This window comes from Dromiciops gliroides, chromosome 3, assembly GCF_019393635.1.
Source record: "Dromiciops gliroides isolate mDroGli1 chromosome 3, mDroGli1.pri, whole genome shotgun sequence".
NCBI classification, from domain to species: domain Eukaryota; kingdom Metazoa; phylum Chordata; class Mammalia; order Microbiotheria; family Microbiotheriidae; genus Dromiciops; species Dromiciops gliroides.
The window spans coordinates 466,684,761-466,704,216 of record NC_057863.1 but is presented as its reverse complement, the minus strand read 5'-3'; the positions used below and the strand labels follow the sequence as shown (position 1 = coordinate 466,704,216).

At 37.2% G+C, this 19,456-nt stretch overlaps 1 protein-coding gene across 1 annotated transcript in view; it reads left to right on the top strand.

The window, feature by feature from the left end:
- FMNL2 (formin like 2) overlaps window positions 1-19,456 on the top strand; it is a 384,795-nt gene that overhangs the window by 308,146 nt on the left and 57,193 nt on the right. The window contains 3 exon segments of the mRNA XM_043995692.1: window positions 260-368; window positions 2,638-2,727; window positions 4,941-5,033. Of these exon segments, the coding sequence (XP_043851627.1) occupies window positions 260-368; window positions 2,638-2,727; window positions 4,941-5,033 (292 nt within the window).

Sequence of the window (19,456 nt, the reverse complement as noted above, 5' to 3'; positions counted from 1 at the left end):
AAGCATGTCAAGGTGTTGAGCCATTATGTCAAACAATGCAGGTGTTGGTTTGAAGGAAGGCTTTGTGATGGCCATTTTTGCATTTTTTTTCCATTTTGTACTGTTTTTGCACTGGGCATTGGGAGAATCCAGTAATGTACATTATGAGAACCAGTCATTAGCTGGTAATAGGTAGGGAAAATCCACCTTTGAAGTCACCTATCCCCCAGCTAATGGAAGTTGTCTATTGTTTTATAAAAGTTGCATTTTTCAATTGCAGCTATAATACTTTGCCAAGCAGAAGAACTCTGAAAAATTCAAGATTAGTGAGTAAAAAAGATGATGTTCACGTCTGTATCATGTGTTTACGTGCCATTATGAATTACCAGGTATGTATTCTTATTTCAGGAAATATTGCTAGATTTACAATTGACAAATTGAACTTAGACTATATTTTAATTTTCTGTTATGTTATTTCCACTTTGAATGTCCCCAAATTTCCAACAAGATATTATGATCAGAAAGAAAGTTTTAATGACTTAGAAGCTTAAAATTTGGTCTGTTTCCCTCATTATGATCTTATCTACTAACCTAGGAGAAAAGTAAGTAATGGGGAACATTTTTTTTCCTCTATAAAAATAAACTGATTTTCCTTGTCTTCAGTTTTTGAAAATATTTTTGTCCATAAGAGATGGTGTCATTGTCAGGACATAAGTAGCAACAAGAAAGGGCAGCTCAGGTGTTGGTGGACAAGAATTCATTAAGTGTCTGTGATGTGTATGGCACTGAGCTGGGGACACATAGGAAGTCAAAGGATAGTCCCTGCCCTCGAGGCACTTACAGTCCAATAGCAGGGGAGACAACATGCAAACAGCCATGTACAAATAATATAGAGACAGGTTTATTTGATGTTATCCACAAAGATTAGTCACTCTCATTTGGTGAATCAAGAAAGACTTTTCATAGAGAAAGGAGTTTTAGGCAGGACTTGAAGAAAGCCAGGAAAACTATGAGGGAAAGATGAGGAAGAAGAGGATTCAAGGAATGGGGTACAGCCAGGAAAAATGCCCAGAGCTTGAGAGATGTCTTGTGTGAGAAAATTCCAGGAGCCCGGTGTAACTGGATCACGGAGTATTAAGAGGGAGGAGGAATAATGAGTAATAAAACAGGAAAAGGCTAGGAAGGAGCCAGATTAAAAAAAAGCTTTGAATGTCAAACAGAATAGCCAGCACTGAGCCCTCAGTCTGGGCTGCAGGGACTTAGCAGAAAGTGTGATATACAGCCAAGGACTCTTATCCAGAAGGTAAAACAGTATAAACCTGGGTATGAGGAATAGGCATACAAACCCTATTAATGTGGAAAAGGCAGAAGTCAGAGTCTGGGGCCGGAGGGGTGGTACACTAGAGGGAAATAGGCAAGCTTCCGTGTCTCAGTAGATGACTCCAGGTGAGTGTCCAAAGACATGAAGGAGGCAAGAGGATCTAGGTGGACTACATAGGCGACGTTCAGTTTCTATAAATATGGAATGAGCAACAGGGCACTAGCAGAATTGGAGTCCAAGTATAAGGAGAGAGGTTAGGACTGTAGGGTTTAAACCAGATAGAAGAGACTACACAGACAAATGTGTTGAGATAGGCAGATTGTGAGCATCATATAAATCCAGGAGCAATGTATTCTCTTCATGCCAGTGGTAAAGGGCAGTGCTGCTCCCTAGTCAAAGCAGGGTTTTCCATGGGTGGTTGTGGCTATGATTATAGTTATGTGCCCACCTAGAGCCTCTGGCAAGTCCCCACTTTTTTTTTTTTTTTAGTGAGGCAATTGGGGTTAAGTGACTTGCCCAGGGTCACACAGCTAGTAAGTGTGTGTTAAGTGTCTGAGGCCGGATTTGAACTCAGTTACTCCTGACTCCAGGGCCCGTGCTCTATCCACTGTGCCACCTAGCTTCCCCCAAGTCCCCACATTTTTGACAAGCAGGAACAAAATGCCATGTAGTCCTAAAAGAGGTGAACAAGATCTTTTAGTAATAGGAAGGTAAGCTTATAGATCTCTCTCTCTCTCTTTTCTGGCTTAAACATCCATATGGTATGGCTCTTTAGAAATATGTAGTTGTTGTTTTATAGCAAATGGATGGAATCAAATTAAAACTCTGCTGAAAGGTAAATATAAAAGATATGGAGGGAAACAAATGGAGAGGTCTAATGAGGACTGCAGAAAAATGAAAATAAAGAAAAAAAGAAGGCATCCCGAAGAAATGAAAGGAGATAAAATAGCTGTGGCTACAAATTAAAAATGATGGTCAAAGTCCCCCCTTATTATAATTACTGTGAGGATGACTGTATGAAATAATGGCTTCATGATGACAAAAGGGATTAGAATTTGATGACCTAGCTGGTGGTAACTTCCCAGTCCCTTGGCTAATTCTGGGAGTTGGCCAGAAGTTTATTAATAATAAGTTTATTAATCATTCTAAAGTTATAGAAGTTACAAAAAGTTTATAGAAATTACAAAAATTGCCAGATATAGTGTTTCAATGTTCTAGTCACGGTTTCCATGGAAGCAGGCTAAGGCTTTAAAGTTTTTAATTTGTTATTTTAAAAAATCAACATTTGGCAGCCCCCAAACTGAACTGAAAATGTTCTGTTTTTCTTTTGATTTCAGTATGGCTTCAATATGGTCATGTCACATCCACACGCTGTTAATGAAATTGCACTAAGTTTGAACAATAAAAACCCCAGGTAAGACTATTCTGTGATATATAAGACTAATGCAAACTAAATAAGTCATAGACTTAAACTCTATTTGGTTCAGTTAGATTATGGAATCTACCTATATTTCTCTCTGGAATGAAACATGATAGTGTATGTTTAAGAATTTTTATTGTAGCAATTTCATGTAGCACAGATAAATGGTGACACTGCTAACTTTTAGATCTCATCAGCTTTTTTCATTGCTTGGTAGGCCTGCTTCTTATTATCTTCATCTTCAAGTCTGTTGGATAAAGTGGGAATATCTTAGTATATGTTACTGGTAGAATCTTGGGAACTTATACATGATTACCTTTGTTATATGTCATCACTTAATAGTGTCATCATTCACATGGGAATATTTTTACAGAAAAAGCACTCCCTTTTTCCCATTATATCACCTTGTGACCTGTGGCCTTATTCTACATAGAATAATTTTTATTAGGGCTGGAAACCATGTGTCTAAAAGCCCTGAACTTTGAAAAGTAAAAAGAAAACATGTTCTTATTATTTGTTTTTAAAGGACATGTGTATAGGTTTGTATAAATGTGTATAATTATATATATTGGTGTATATCCATATATGTATATATATAAATGCATATATGATATACTTAAATGAATCTGTGATCTCATTGCTATGGGTATTCCTTCCACCAGTACACATATGTATGCATGTGCATACATTATGATGAGAGGCAACATAACAGAATGGCCTTAAAGTAAAGAAAAGCCAGATTAAAGTTCCTCCTTTTTCATATACTTGCTGTAAGATTCTGGGCAAATCATTCAACCTGCTAGTGCTTTTGGTGATTGTGGAAAACAGTTAATAGTAGAGAAGGTGCTGACATGTATTGGTACAGAGGATACCTCAGCATTCTCTATAGAAATGAAATCCCAGTTCCAATCTCCATCCTTATCCCTATCTATGTGTATCATCTGCAATGCATATATGTGTGTGTATGTCTGCATGGATATGTCTTGGTGACACACACACACACTCATATAATTCATAGTGTGAATGTGTTCTTAAATCACAGATTGTTTCCAGAAAGTTCTCTTTATTATCTACTTCAAAGTTGCCCCATGATAGTATTCCAGAAGAACATTATATATCTCCTAGTTACACTCTATTTTTGTCAGTTTTTCTAAAGAGATAGATAGATCGATTGATCACATATCTAGGAACTGTTATGTCCCATGAAGAATCTAATTTGAAATGAGATATTCTCCCAATTGGATCACCATTTGTGTTTTTCAAGTGAGGGGAGCTCTGAGAGTTGGCAGATTAACTTCTTTGGTCTGCATTAAAATTGAGAATAATTCTGTTGGTACATTCTTAGCCTCCATGCCCCTAAATCCCATTTGTTTTTGTTTATGGCTTTTTTTATATCATTGGCTGTCACAAGGATCTTTGTCCAAAAGTGCCATGCAGCAACCTTTCTCTAAGAGATGCTATGCCAGATTATACATTGGCACCAATAGCTGGCATATGATACACCCTTGTTGTATTTTACTTTGAAAGTTTAGAAATTTTTCTCCAAGTTTTCCTTCCAATAATATTTTCAGATGTAGTTTTATTTTTGTTTCTGGGGACAGGGCAAATATCCTTATATTAGCACAGCTGTTATTTGCTAGTTCCAAATCCCCTACATAGGGAGGGAGAGTAAGCTTGTTACAAACTCACATTGTCACAGAGGATTTATTCAGAGCCATCTGCAAATGAGCACGTTCGAAGCATGAGAACATTTATTTAATTTGATTTTGAACTTTTTAGACAAATGAAATAGTTTTGTTTCCATAGCATGGTGAAAATATTTAACCAATGATTTCTTTTCCTAATGTTTCCAAATGTCCTGTTGCTATTCAGTTCATAAATCTGTTTTTTTTTTTTAAGTCAAGCAGAACTGTTATCACTTAACATTAAAGGTGGAGGACAATGTCCTTACCCACAGTCTAATAGCAAGGGTAACTCTTTTCTTGATTTTTCATTAATATCTAATTTCTATGTTAGTGAAAATGGGGCAGGCCTGTCAAATGGATCATAAATTTGCTATCTTAGGCAAATCATAAGGAGAATTGTAAGCTAGTAAAAATTACAAATATACCCAGAGCACAGAAATGTATTTCACATCATGACATCCATTTTTCTTAGGGGGATCTAATTAATCATGTTCTTATTAATTTTTGTTTTTGTTTTTTCTTTCTTGTTTGACAGAACGAAAGCCTTGTGTTAGAACTGTTGGCAGCTGTTTGTCTTGTAAGAGGAGGGCATGAAATCATTTTATCAGCATTTGATAACTTTAAAGAGGTAGGAGACTCCAGATTTGTGGTGTGGAATGTGCATGCAATGGTCTCTTATAAATGTGAACAGTCTTAAACAATTTATCTTTTTTCCTTGCTCTGGAGCCTAAAGAATATGGTTATTAAATTTTATAATATTCCTCAGGAGGAAAAGATGTCTTGGATAGAGCAATGAATATTCTGGTTTTTAGACTTCAAACTATGATTCAAGATGCTTCTATTGTTAACTTACCTTTGGGTAGCATGAGAATAGGATAGACGGTTGGATGTATGTGGCTTTCATTAAGACCCGTGTTTGGTGGCCCACTCTTTAAAATTTTATAAGGCCTTTTCATCATTGCTACCATTATCAGATAGCATTTATTACATGCTCTTGCTGGGTATTGGACAAAATGAATAAAATAAACACAGTCCATGATTTTAGGAGCTTATAATTTAAAACAGGTGATCACATCATAGGCAACCCATAAGAAAGTGGGCAAGAATAGAAACTAGAGAAATAGTTCAGTGCTGAAAACACACCAAGAATGACCTTAGGAAGTACCATGGCTTATATTCCTCATAGGTAACTACAGATAAAAGTAGCATTCAATAATCAAAGTACAATACTTCATAATACAGGTGCATAGGAAACTCTCAGCTTTTACCTCTAAACTCCAGAGTCTGTCTGAAGTCTTCAGTGTGACTCAATAATTGCAAGTTCAGACTAAGGGTGGATCTTGAGGACCTAAGTATTTCTAAAGCTTTCCTGTTTGCTCCATTAAACCCTGTCAGACCTAGGATACCAATTCAGGCATCAGAAAACTGAAGACACCTCTAGCCAGTAGGTTTTGTGTTGGCCATATCCCTTTCCTTGTGAAGGGTATTGATGGTTTACTCTGAAGGTTCTGGAAAAAGACCTAATCTAAAAAAACAAAATGAAACTCAAGTCTGAATGGATCATAAATCTGTAGTATTTTATCATAAATCCAGAGGTATTCCATCTGTCCAGAGCTTCCCTGGAATGGGACTTGATCTCAGCTTTTCCCTTACTTCCTAGCCTAGATGAAACCTCAAGGGTCTCTCTGGTTTGACCTTATATGAATGAATGAATGAATGAGCATGTATTAAGCACATTATACAGTATGTGACACTCACTGTGCTTAGTTCTGGATACAGATACAAGCAAGACAGTCCATGCCCTCAAGAAGCTTACATTCTCATAGGAGAAGACAGAACATAAACAGAAACTAGGAAGGTGCGGAAGAAGGGATTAGGTGTACAGAGTTTGGGAATGCCTTGGAAATGACATGGAGACCTTGTTCTGATCAGGATGAAAGCCCACCTGTCACAGCCCAAGATCTCAGTGACAGAGGTTCTGGGTTATAGAAGCAAGCAAGAGTTTATTAAGCTCAGTGCCTAGGTGCTGAGGAAATAAAGATAAAAGCAAAACATCCCTGACCCTAAGGAGCTTACATGCCCCTAAAATACTGAGGTGTTGAACTGGAGAGCTTCACAGCCCAATGACTGATATTAAGGATTTCATGGTGGAAGAAGGGTAGGAGGACAAAGGGGGCCAAATGACACAGTGCTGTTCATAGTGATAAAATGTGGTCGACCATTCTGCTTTCTCAATGGTCAGTGTGGTATATACTGCCTTTTGTACCCTTCACCTCTAATTTCTACTGCTTCAAGAGCCCAAATGATGTCCAAATGACAAACATGGCTGTGAAAGTGACCACTGAATTGACTTCAGCTCTATCTTAACTTTAGGAACATGAGAAGATTTCCAATTTTCCACTCAGAATCATAGAAAGTCCTTAAATCCATTTAGAGTCAAGAGTATTGATGTGGAGAAATAAAGTACAGTGTGTATACCTAACATAGCTCTTAATCTTGAAACACTTGATAAAATGAGACTTTAAAATGTCACTAACCAAATGTTGTCTGCTCTGGAAACACTTGTAGCATAACTACATTAATTCCATGTCATGATTCTCTGTTGTCTGAGATATTACAGGGCAAATCATGGTCCACAGAAATAGTAACTACACAGAGGAAATATTATTTATATGGCATTATTAACTTAGAAAGTTGGTGTTAATCCTATTTCTTGACAGTATTATAAAGGATTTCTATTGTATGTTTCCTAACTTCAGAATCAAACCCTATAGGACAGAATACATTCTTAGATAAGAAAACAATCCTAAAAATTCATGTGGTTTCTAAGATATTGAATTAAAATACACATTATCTGTTGGACAGTCTAAATGTTGGGTTTTTTGTTTTGTTTTGCTTTGTTTTTTGACGGGGCAATGAGGGTTAAATGACTTGCCCAGGGTCACACAGCTAGTAAGTGTCAAGTGTCTGAGGCCAGATTTGAACTCAGGTCCTCCTGAATCCAAGGCCAGTTCTTTATCCACTGTGCCACGTAGCTGCCCCACCCCCATTTTAAAAAAATCATATACTTCTGAGTAAAATATGATTCATTTCAAGTAATTAAACCTGAAAGAAGGTTGTTTAGATACAGATCTACATTATTTTTAAAGTTTGTTTCATGGAGGAATGAAATGTTCATTAGCCTTTTTAAGAAAAAGGTGACATGTATGTCTGACTTGAGGTGCCAGACCCTAGCTTTTCCTTATCACGAAAACTTATATAACTTAAATAAGCCTTTCCCAGCCTAGGCTGGGTAAAATAAATTTGGGGTAGGGACCCAGAACTTAAGAGAAGGAGGAGGCTGTGACTTAGAGAAGCAATTTACGGAGAGGAGTACTCAGTATTTTATTTTTAGTTTACTATCATTATAAATTTTGAAGGTTGGTTAAAAAAAAATATGCCATACATGTTGATCTCCCAGTGGTTGGGAAACCCTGTTGTACAGGGCTCACTGTGTCTCTGCACATAGGAGCTCATCATTAACTTTTTTGAGGGGGCTACCATCTACATGATAGTACACTGTACACAAGTACTATACTATGGAGATATCAAAAGAAGAAATAGTTGCTCTCCTTAAGAAGCTTAGTTTTGAAAGGCCTCATTTCTTCACCTCTTCCATTATGATGAAACTCTATTATCTGTTTCAGAAGGATAAAGACTTAATTTTACCTGCACAGATTTGAACCTGGGGTTCAACAGAGATGGTAACCCACTTTCCCCAATAAGGCAACATGTTTTCAAGCCACTGAAACCATTAGTTCTCAAGTCAGTGTAGTAATACAGAAGAACATAATGCTGACATTTGGTACCAGATGCTAAAAGGAAATTAAAGACTCTGGATCTTAAATAAGTATCTAGCAGTTATTTCAGCATTTCTCTTAGCAGAGCCAACAAACAAATCATTCATGTCTAATTTGACCTACCACTAATTGTTTCAAAATGTAACAGTAAGGGAGGCATCGTCCAGTCCTTGCAGGAATGGTCTTCTGTACCAGACTGCATCATCCTTATGTAGTATTTAGTATTCCAAGTCACAATGGGCAAAATCTTCTGTTGTTTAAAAGATTCTTGCTAAAACAAGTTTTTACTATATCTGTAGCAATCCTCTTTTTTAATAAGAGTGCTTCAGAATAGTGTCTACTGACAATTTTAAGAGTTCTAAACCTAGGCCTCACTTAAGGGCACAATATTTCTTGTTGTTAGTGTACCCTGATTTACACATAATGACGTAAAGCACATCATAGTAAATGAAATTTAATTACATGGATTCAGATGGAAAGCTTTCAGTAAACGTTGCATATCACAACAGCATCTCTCAAGACTTAGGGTTCACTTGGCCTAGCCTGGCATACACAAGTTTTAAGCTATAATAACTTCAGAAGTATAAATGCTACAACCTTTGAAAAACAACATTTGGAAAGTTATTTAAAAATTTAAAACATTGATATGATTATTACAACTAAACATAATGATTGTCTTGAGCTATTGCTCTAGTCAGTTTTCATAATTTGTGAAAACTTTTACTACTAGCTGCTTAATGACTAAAAGGATTTGCATTTGTAATCCTAGTCTTAAAATCATCCAGAGAACAGGGTTTAGATGAATGCATGTCAGTTTTAATGTTACCCCATAATGGAAAAAAATGCAGTGGCCAAGACCTCTTCTATCAATCCATTGATCTGAGAAAGTGTCATCCAGAAACTGTCACACTCAAACAATGCATAATGATAGGGTGTCCCATCTGGTTAAAACTAAAAATTTATTCTTCAAAATTCAGAAGACTTACTAAGTATAAATTGACTATTCAAATAGTTAAAAAAAAATTTAATTGTTGGGTTTTTTGGTAAGCTTATAGACATTATACTTCTGAAGTTATTAAAATTAAAAAGACAATTTACTTGTCAGGTTAACTCATAATGCTTCGTAGTGCCCACTCTAATGACTGTTTATTATTGAAAAGATGAGACCAAGGCTAATTTTTTTTTATTGGATCTTGTCATTATCTCTGGTTTGTTACACATTGTTATGTGTGTGTGTATTTTTTTTAACAGATCTATAAAGTCTTTTAGTTCCTGTTTAGATTAGAAAGGCCTAGTTTCTCTCCCTCATACCTCCCCCATCATCACTACCACTCTCCTCTTTTAGGATAAGGTTGTGCATTGGGATTCTCTGGGAATTTCTCCATGATTTGGCTCTTGGGCATCAGAAAGCACTTTTTAACAGTTTCCACTTTCCTTCTTCATTCCATTCTTATTTGTATTACTGAAACCGAGTCTCTCAGTTCCTTTCCATTTTTTTTCTTCTAGTTTTCCTTCTGTCTTGAGTTAGTTTTCATTGCTGAAGTTTTAGGGCATTTGGCACTAAATATATGGAGCTGATCTTATAGATAGTTTCTGAGTCACTGACATATAAAGATTTTAGTGATGGATTTACAACAAGATTGTCCCTCATTCATAATCCCATCTACGTGGCAGCCTCCTCTCTTGCTTTCAGTTCTTTCTGTGTGTGATTAGGGTGCCTTCAGCCATTATAATATTTTAAAAAACCAAACTTATGTGTGTGTGTGCGCGCGCACACACACACACACACACACACACACCATGGAACAGCCTTGCCCCACAGTCTTATTTTTTCTCTTTCAATCAGTTATATTTGTAGGGAAAAAAAGTAAAGCAACGTTCAACTCATGCTATATAACAAAATGTCAACATTTCAGTTCCATTGTCAAGATGTATCTTAGATAGGCTGGTAAAGAGCAAAAGGGCATGTTAACTTCTAAAGATGAACAGTGCCACTTAGTGAAGAGAAATTTTTTTTTACAAAATTAATACATTTTGCCTACAATTTTAAAATGTAAGCTATCAGCACCATTCATTTTCCTAAATAGGGTGGTTTGTTGGGTTTTTTTTGTTTGTTTGTTTTTGTTTTGTAGGGCAATGAGAGTTAAGTGACTTGCCCAGGGTCACACAGCTTGTAAGTATCAAGTGTCTGAGGCTAGACTTGAACTCAGGTCCTCCTGAATCTAGGTCCAGTGCTTTATCCACTGTGCCACTCAGTTGCGTCTCTTCCGAACCACCACCACCCCACCCCCACCCCTCAGGCCCAACAGCTTTTACTGGATGCCCATAGCTTTGTGCAGGATCTGACTTCCCTCTATGGCAATTGGATATTTGTTGGGTGATCAATAGGATATTTTGAACCTGCTTATCTTTTCAGAGAGAATAGGGGCCCTCCTGCATCCAGAAACATGGCCTAGTTTCCTTTCCTTGTTTCCTGGTGAGCATTTCATCATCCTTATTTTGGACAGTTCACCCTACCCCAAGTTTGTGGTTTGTTTAAAACTATAAGAGATGGAAAATTGGCACCAAAATAAGAAATCTATTTGAAACATTCGCTCCATATTGAAGGTGTGTGTCTGTGTCTGTGTGTGTATGTATGTATGTATGTATGTATGTATGTATGTATACATATACACATACAGGATATATATGTGTATGTGTACACGCACACACATACACAGGCCGACTGGAGATGGCCTTGGACGTTTAAGACAATTGGGGTTAAATGACTTGCCTAGCTTGTCACACAGCTAGTAAGTGTCTGAGGTCAGATTTAAATTCAGGTCCTAGATGCCCCTGATGAAGAAACTGAAGCTCAAAGTTGTTAAGTGACTTGTCTCTTGTACAAAAAGTGAATTAGTTAACCAATATCAGAGAGAACTAAGTTTCTTAGTCCCTGTAGTCCTTTGCTTCATACACAAGGCTATATTTCCTTCAGATAGGCCTTCCAGAACCTTATTCAGATAATAATAATTAACATTTATATAGAGCTTTAAGGTTTGTAAAATACTTTGCATATGTCATCCCATTTGAGTCTTACAACAACACTATGAAGAAGACTATTATTATCCCCATTTTACAAATAAGAAGACTGAGGCTGCCATGTTAAGTGATGTTACCTTGCATTATGCATGTAGTAAGGATCTGAGGCAGGATTCAAATTCAGGTCTCCCTGATTTCAAGCCTAGCACTCTTATTTACTATGGCACTTAGCTACCTCATTATGTCATCGTGTTAACAAATCTAGTGACCTGTCTATTTCCTCCAATTATCAATATAAGTGATAAGAGATTTCAGTTTTCCTCCCCATGCCATGCACATTTTCAAACAAACCATGGTGAAATTAAAACAAACTCTAAAACTTCTTTTAGCTCTTGGATTGTAACCTGTCTTAATTTTGCCCAATTATCTTATGGTTTCTCAAACCTAGAAACTGTCCTCCTTGTCCTGAAAGACATAGCACTGTTTCCCAGCAATTATCATGGTGGCTGTCTAGGATTATAGTCATAATATGCCTGCTTCTCTCTGAAACAACCTCTACATGAAGTAGTGACATCACTTAGTGCTTTGAGTGCTCAAAGCCCCAACTCTGGGCTTCTTTCTACCCATAACTCATTTAGTCTGTCCTAATCTCTTCTTCTAGTATGTGGAATAAAATTCACATTCTGTCTTTTCCTGCTCTTCCTATAGTCTGGCTCAAGGTCAGGAGAATCAAAGTGAGGAAAAATCATTTGGAGCTTGATGGCCTTGACACCATTTGTCTCCTGTGACACTTCAGGCAACTCCAAATCATCAGATTGTTCAGATTGCTTGGGGAAGCACCTGGAATTGAGCAGGATGCAATACAATTCACTGTACTCCTTTGGTTCTAAAATGCTAACATCTGGACTTAAAGTAAAATGACCACGATTAGTTTTTAAAGGTCTCACTCCCTTAAAGGCCTACCTCTCACAAGGGGCCACTGCTTCTTCCTTCCATGGATGGAAGATTTCTTTGAGATTTCCTACATGGTTTGCCAATTGGGCATCAGAAATCACTTGTGCTACACTATCTTAACTTGATTTCATAAGGCCTGAAAGGCTTTATTTACAATAGACCAAATTGGGCAGGAGAGGGAGCAGACATTGGGGTTTGGTCCCAACATCTCTCTGAGTGTAATCCCACCTAATCCAGTCTCTCTAATATTTCAGGATAGAAGGATTACATGTCTGGCACAGAACAGTCCTGCCAGCTGCTTCAGTGTCATGCATGATTTTCAATCAGAAGAGCATGAAGTATAATTTTCACATGCTTTTATAGAACTTCTTTCATTTAGGGATTCACATTCTCAAAACCATACCATGTACCTGTTTATGAGTGAATTTCTCTTATTAAGAGAAAAATGAGCATCCTTATGACTGTCACCAATTTGGATCTGATTAGACTGGTTTCCTGTGGATCATTAAATACCAGGCCTACCACTTGGGTGGTGTTAAGCTAGCTCCTAAGGAAGCTTTTATTGGTTCTCATCTAATTTTCCCCTTGTCCTTTCTTCCTTCACCCTTTCCTCAGTCTCCAAACCTTTTGTCTAGTTTCTCCTTAGCTCTAGAAGCTTTTGAACTTATTTTACTGCTTTATGTTTCAAAAAGTAATCACTAAGCAAACAAAATATTTGACTTTAATTAAGAATTCTGAGGAACATTAAAATGTTTGACTGATAGATGGCAAAGGTCTGCATGGTTTTAAATGAATCTGTGTCATTAAAAGAGCAAAATTTCACTTTTTTTAAGGTACCATTAAGCAAGACTCATAGATAATATACGTATAAGTGTACAAGTCCATGAAGGGAATTAGTTGTTATTCCTGTAAGACAAAACAGATCATAAGACTTTCAACCCTTTGCCATTGTATTTAAGAACTAGGAAATAGTTTCATTGATTGAGATGATTAATTCATATTTGCATTGTATAGTAATATGCTTTATATGATTTAATTACACTTTGTGGAGTCTGAATTGGACTATTCATAGTTTTTTTTCTAAACAATAATAGACAACTCCATGGAAGGGAGTGCCAGGGGCAGAGGTAAAAAGGAATGAAGGGCTTCATTGTGCTTCATCCCTTCAGCTCTACAGCAAGGCTCCTTGTGACATTTCTCAAAATACACCACTCATGGGCCCCCAGAGGGTGAACCCCTTTGGCAAACTTACCCTAGGAAAGCCTGAAATATGTGATAGCAGTTCTAGAATGCTATTCCATTGTGGTATTTAGTACACCCATCTGACAGAATATCTGGTCCTCATACTGTTAGATTGACTATAACCTTCTAGCAGCAGCAACAAAACAAGAAATGTCCCCAAAAAGGGATGATAAGAGGTCATCCAGAATTTGTCAGTGTCACCTTTTATGACTTTTTGAATGTTTTTGATTTGTGATTTCATGGGTATAGGGAATTCTAGATGAGGAAACTCACTCTGTTAATACAGATCAACAGCTAGTCTTCAACTTTATAGTTTTAGAGAGCTGCTTAAGATAGTAAGAAGTTAACTCACTTGCCTAAAGTCCACAGTCTTTGTTAAATTAATCATTTAGTAAGCATTTATTAAGTGCCCACTGTTTGCCAGGCACAGTTCTGAGTGCTGTGGATTCAAATGTAAAGAATGAATCCCTCCTCTCTAGGGGAGCTTACATAGTGATGAGAAGTCAAGGGTATACACCCTTTCTGCCCCCCACATAAATAAAAGGGAAAATAATACATATAAATAAATAACCTATATCAGATTGTTTGCTGTCTTGGAGGGGGGAGGGAAGAGAAGGAGGGAGAAAAATTTGGAACTAGAAATATTATAAACAAATGTTGAAAACTCTCTACATGTAACTAGAAAATAATAAAATACTTTTATGGCAAATAAATAAGTGCAAGGTATTTTTAAAAAACAAAGTAGTTGTGGAGGAAGGATACTAGTAGTTGAGGGAGCAGGAAAAGCTTCAGGTAGGAACTGGCATTTGAACTGCATCTTTTTTTCTAGTTACATATTTATTATTCAATTCAAAGTATACCAATACACTACTATGGCAATAAGTTATAAAATATTATAAATTTTAGAGCTTCATTTTCACTGTTACTTTCAGTTTCTGGTTACCTCAGCTGGTTTTTGAATTGCATCTTGAAGAAGGGAACTCTGAGGCAGAAGTGAGGAAGAGGGAGTGCGTTCCAGGCTTGGGGTTGGCCAGTGAAAAGTGTCAGAGCTGATAACTGAAACTAGCACTTCCTGATTTCTAGATCAGTTCTCTATATACTCCATAATGGCTGCTTTGCCCATATGTAATAATTAAGCTTTCCTTATCATTATGATAAAAAAATCACTTATATGCTTGGCTACAGGTGACATTAAATAGAAAAATTGAGATGAATAGCTGATGCACATTCTCAAGCCATAGGAAAAAAAAATGTTCTCCTCTTGGTAAATGATCTGTAAATATATAACTGTTAAGGGGCTATAGAGCCTTGACTTGGGAAGAGGAAGAGCAGGATGGACATCTACTTAATCACATGACCTTTAGGATCCCCAGCTTTACTTAGGAGTATTGTAGCTCTGCTTTAAAAAGCTAGAAAAGGGGCTGCCTTTATGGCAAATATGTAAGTAGTAACATGGCCAAAAGCTAAGGCAGGACACTTGTCCCAGGAAAGTCAGGCACAGGTAAAAATTAAAAAAAAAAATTCCCTCTATTCTTGCTTGATTTGGGTTTTTCCTCCCTTCTAATGAGGAAGGAGAAATCAATTTGATACAGTTGCAGGCTTCCTTAATGCCATAGCTATGTGGCATCAAGACCATGAGAGAAGCTGATAGGAAGTGCAACCTTCAAACTTCTTATAGCATTGGTCATTTGAAGTTAGTTGTTTCTGCCAGCCATGAACTAAAGTAAATTTTGTTGCAGCCATTAGTTGTTCAATGGGCATAAAGTCAGGATACTTTTACAGATGAGGGCATAGATATGGTGTTTTTTATTTATAATAGTAATTTTACCATAAATATGCAAAATACCATTAGTTCTCCTTCCTCTGCTGGTCATATTCTGCTCCATCAGCTGCTGTATTCATTCACTTCTAATAATCTTCAAGGCCTTCTTTGATGTGGAAAAAATAGATATATTCAAGGCACAAAGGGATAATGGTGCCCTGCAAAAATATTACTTAAGAATAGATTAAATGATCATGTTATCACAATTTGCATCTGTGGGGTTGCTTTGCTTCGCAACTCTGCTTTAATTATATCCCTCCCTCTGCCCTCAAGCCTGTGTGAAATTTTATATTACAAACAAAGAGGTCCATTCTCTGTCTTGTTCACAGCAGCCACTGTTTTTCTAGGAGAAGGTGCTTCCTTTGTCATCCTGTTTTATTTTTGTATGTATAAAAAGGATCTCTTTAAAACCGTAGCTTTTTGCCAACTGCAAATAAGGGACGAGAAGAATGTTTCTTTTATCTGGTGTCTGCCGTTCCTTTTCATATCCTTAAGAAATGACAAAGGAAAAGTAAAAATGCTGAAGAGAATGAAAAGAAAAAGCTGAGTGGTTTTTTTTCTGTAAGCCCCAGAGAATCTGAAACAGAAGTGGCATTGGGCCTCAGATTAGAAGATGTCTTTCAAGAAGCTGTTGTCTTTGACATTTAGATGTTTTTTGAAGATTATAAGGCACATGAGGACAATGTGAAGCACTCTGCTGTGGGATGGAACTGAGAAAAAACCGGACAACCCAGTAATAATCATGGCAATGACATTATCAAGATTAAAAATCCTCTCCCTGCCCCATAAAGATGGACATTTTAATTTTCTGTCTAGTTTTCCCAGAATTTAAGGCCTCTTCATATTTTCAGCAGTTAATGTCAAAGACCTGTGTTGACATCTCCTTGGTTTGTGCTTCTTGTTTTGGAAGAACCCACTCCCTTCTCTTTTCCATCTGATTGCAGCTGACAGAACAAAGGATGCTGTGTAGAATGCTTTGGGAAACAGGGACTGATTTGGGTCATGTAGTGTTCTTAATCTGCTTTATCAGCCTTGTTAAGTAGTTTTATATGGTATGAAAATGGAGACTATTGACAGCTAATGAATAAGTCAAGGAATTAGTGATTCACAGTATTGGGAAGACTAATTAGAAGTCAACTAATCTAATCTCCTGACTCAAGCACAGGTTTGAAGTTAACTGTGCCAGAAAGATAGTTATTCATTCCACTAAATAAGTTTATTGGGATATATTCCTTGTTCAGAAGGTCAAGTTTTCCTTTCAGGTACAGGAGAACCATTTCCCATTATTCTTTCTATTCTTTCAACATCTTTTATATAATGTTCCTTCACTGGCAAAGACACTTATTTAATCATTTAACCCTTTGTTTTCCAGATTAAAAACATCCAATTATTTTTAACTTCTCAGTCACCAAATTTATTGGGACCCCATAATAAGAAGATCACTATAACATAGACTGAGAGTTTGGGGAAAAAAGGAACAACATCCTCTCTTTGCCTTTGCCAGGTTTATTCTTGAATGTGTAAAAACAATATAGCATGGGACAGCTAGGTGGTGCAGTGGATAGAGCACTGGCCCTGGATTCAGGAGGACCTGAGTTCAAATCCAGCCTCAGACACTTGACACTTACTAGCTGTGTGACCCTGGGCAAGTCACTTAACCCCAACTGCCTCACCAATAAATAAATAAATATTAAAAAAACCCACAAAAACAATATAGCACCCTCTCTGGGGCCAATTCTATAACTTATTGGAAATTTGGCTCCCTAGAAGGATGCTTACTACTCTTTTGGGGGGGGGCAATGAGGGTTAAGTGACTTGCCCAAGGTCACATAGCTGGTCAGTGTCAAATGTCTGAGGCCATATTTAAACTCAGGTCCTCCTGAATCCAGGGCTGGTGCTTTATCCACTGTGCCACCTAGCTGCCCCCAGGATGCTTACTACTCTTAAGATTTCTAAAGAGAGCCTTCAAGGTCTAGGCGTCAACTGCCATAGTACATAATCCCCCCTATTTGTGTGTTCTCCATTAAAAATCAGCCAGCTAGATTTAAGAAAGAGTTGGCTCAGAGTACCTGGGTTTGGATCCTACCTTTGTTGTTTATTACTTTTGCGACTTTGAGCAAGTCACTTAACCTCCTTGGGCCTTAGTTTCCTCTGCTGTAAAATGAGGAAGCAGGAATAAATGGCCTCTGGGATGGATCCCTTCTAGGTTTCTAGGTTTCTGATCCAAAACTGTAGCACAGCAAATCTTGGCTCTTTACACATCTATACCATACATATATGCATTTTTTATAAATATTTAACTTTAAGAAAGGCAGTCATAATTTTGTCTGCTTGTAGATCATCCACCTGAAGGATATAGAAGGAAAATACTTCTGATCTCAGGTGATAGGTGCCTTGCAATTGGGACAGTATTATTACCAAAGCTCATTTCAGTCATTATTGTTTTGATTCCTAGTTCAAAATTGTTCACTTCAGATTCAGTTCAGCAAACACTTATTAAGTGACTACTAGGTGCTGTGTAACTGGAGACACAAAGATAAAAATGAAACAGTCAGCCTCCTAGAGCTTATATTCTACTAGTAGGATACAACTGATACACAGATAAATTAATATAAAAGGACACAATAAATTAATATAAAAGGCAGTTTCAGGAAGCAGAGGGAGTTTAGAACTGAGAGGATCAAGAAAACTATCTGGTAGGAGGTGGTACTTAATGTGGTACTTGAGATGTGCCTTGAAAGGAGCTAATGATTCTTCCAGTTGGAGATGCAGAAGGAGCATATTCTGGCCCGAGAAGAACACTTAAGCAACTGCAAGGAAGCCAGAACTAGAATGTTGTATATGAGGAACAGCTAATTGTCCAGTTTGATTGGAATGAAGAGTGTTACAAGGGATGTATGGGGAAATAAGACTGAACACATTTTGGGTAGATAATAGATTATTATGGAAAATCTTAAATGACAGACTAAGGCTATTGTATTACATGTTAGAGGCAATAAGGAGTCATTGATGATTTTGAAGTGAGGGTATATGACATCATCTAATCTAAATCTTAGGAAAATCAATTTGACAGTGATATGGAGAGTGGATTGGAAGAGAGAGGAGAGAACAAGTATGAGACTCTTGAAACAGTCCAGAGGAATCAAAGAACATTTAATAAGCTCTTACTAAGCACGACGCACTCACTGTGTTAAGCACTGAGGATACAAGTACAAAGAAATGTAACATTCTCAAGAAGCAAGGGGCTTATGTTCCCCTATGAAGACAACAAGGACATATATGTGTGTGTGTGTGTGTCTCTGTGTGTGTGTCTATGTGTATATGTATGTATATGCACACACACATATATAAAGAGGTAAAAATAAAGCAGATAAACACAAATAATGTACAAAGCATTTAAATATGAGGTAGTTTGGGAAGGAAGGCAATAGTAGTGTTGAAGATTGGAGAAGGTTTCATGCAGAAGATGAAGTTTGATCTGAATTTTAAAGGAGAGAGAGAGAGAGAGAGAGAGAGAGAGAGAGAGAGAGAGAGAGAGAGAGAGAGAGAGAGAGAGAATTTCTGAGGAGGTAAAGTGGTAGTAATATATTCCAGGCATGAGAGATGGTCATTGAAAAGGCATGAAGTTGGGAGATGAAATATCATATGTGAGTAGCACAAAGAAAACAAGTTTGGCTGATTTTTAAAGTATGCTGTCAAGTTGTATAGAGCTTTAAAAGCTATACATAGGGGTTCTTTTTGATTCCAGAGGCAGCAGGAAGCCTCTGGAGTTGGCTGAGTAGTTGAGTCACATGGTTAACATGGTAAAGAATGAAGGTGGTAACAAGGTGAGTAGAAAGCAAGGAGGGTGTAAGAGCTGCAGGTGTAAACAAGGATAGAGGTTTGTAACACTTCTTAATCAAATATGATAAAATCACCGAAAGAAAGGACCTCATAGGTGATCTTTCTCAGCCTTTTCATTTTACATTTGAAGAAACCATGGCCCAGTGAGATGAAGTAATAATAATAGCTAGTCTTTACATAGTGCTTTAAGATTTGCAAAGCACTTTACAAATATTATCTCACTTTATCCTTATAACAACTCTGAGAGTTCTGTTACTATCCCCATATTACAGATGTGGAAACTGAGGTGGCAGAAGTTGTGACTTGCTTAGGGTTACATTTCTAGTAAGT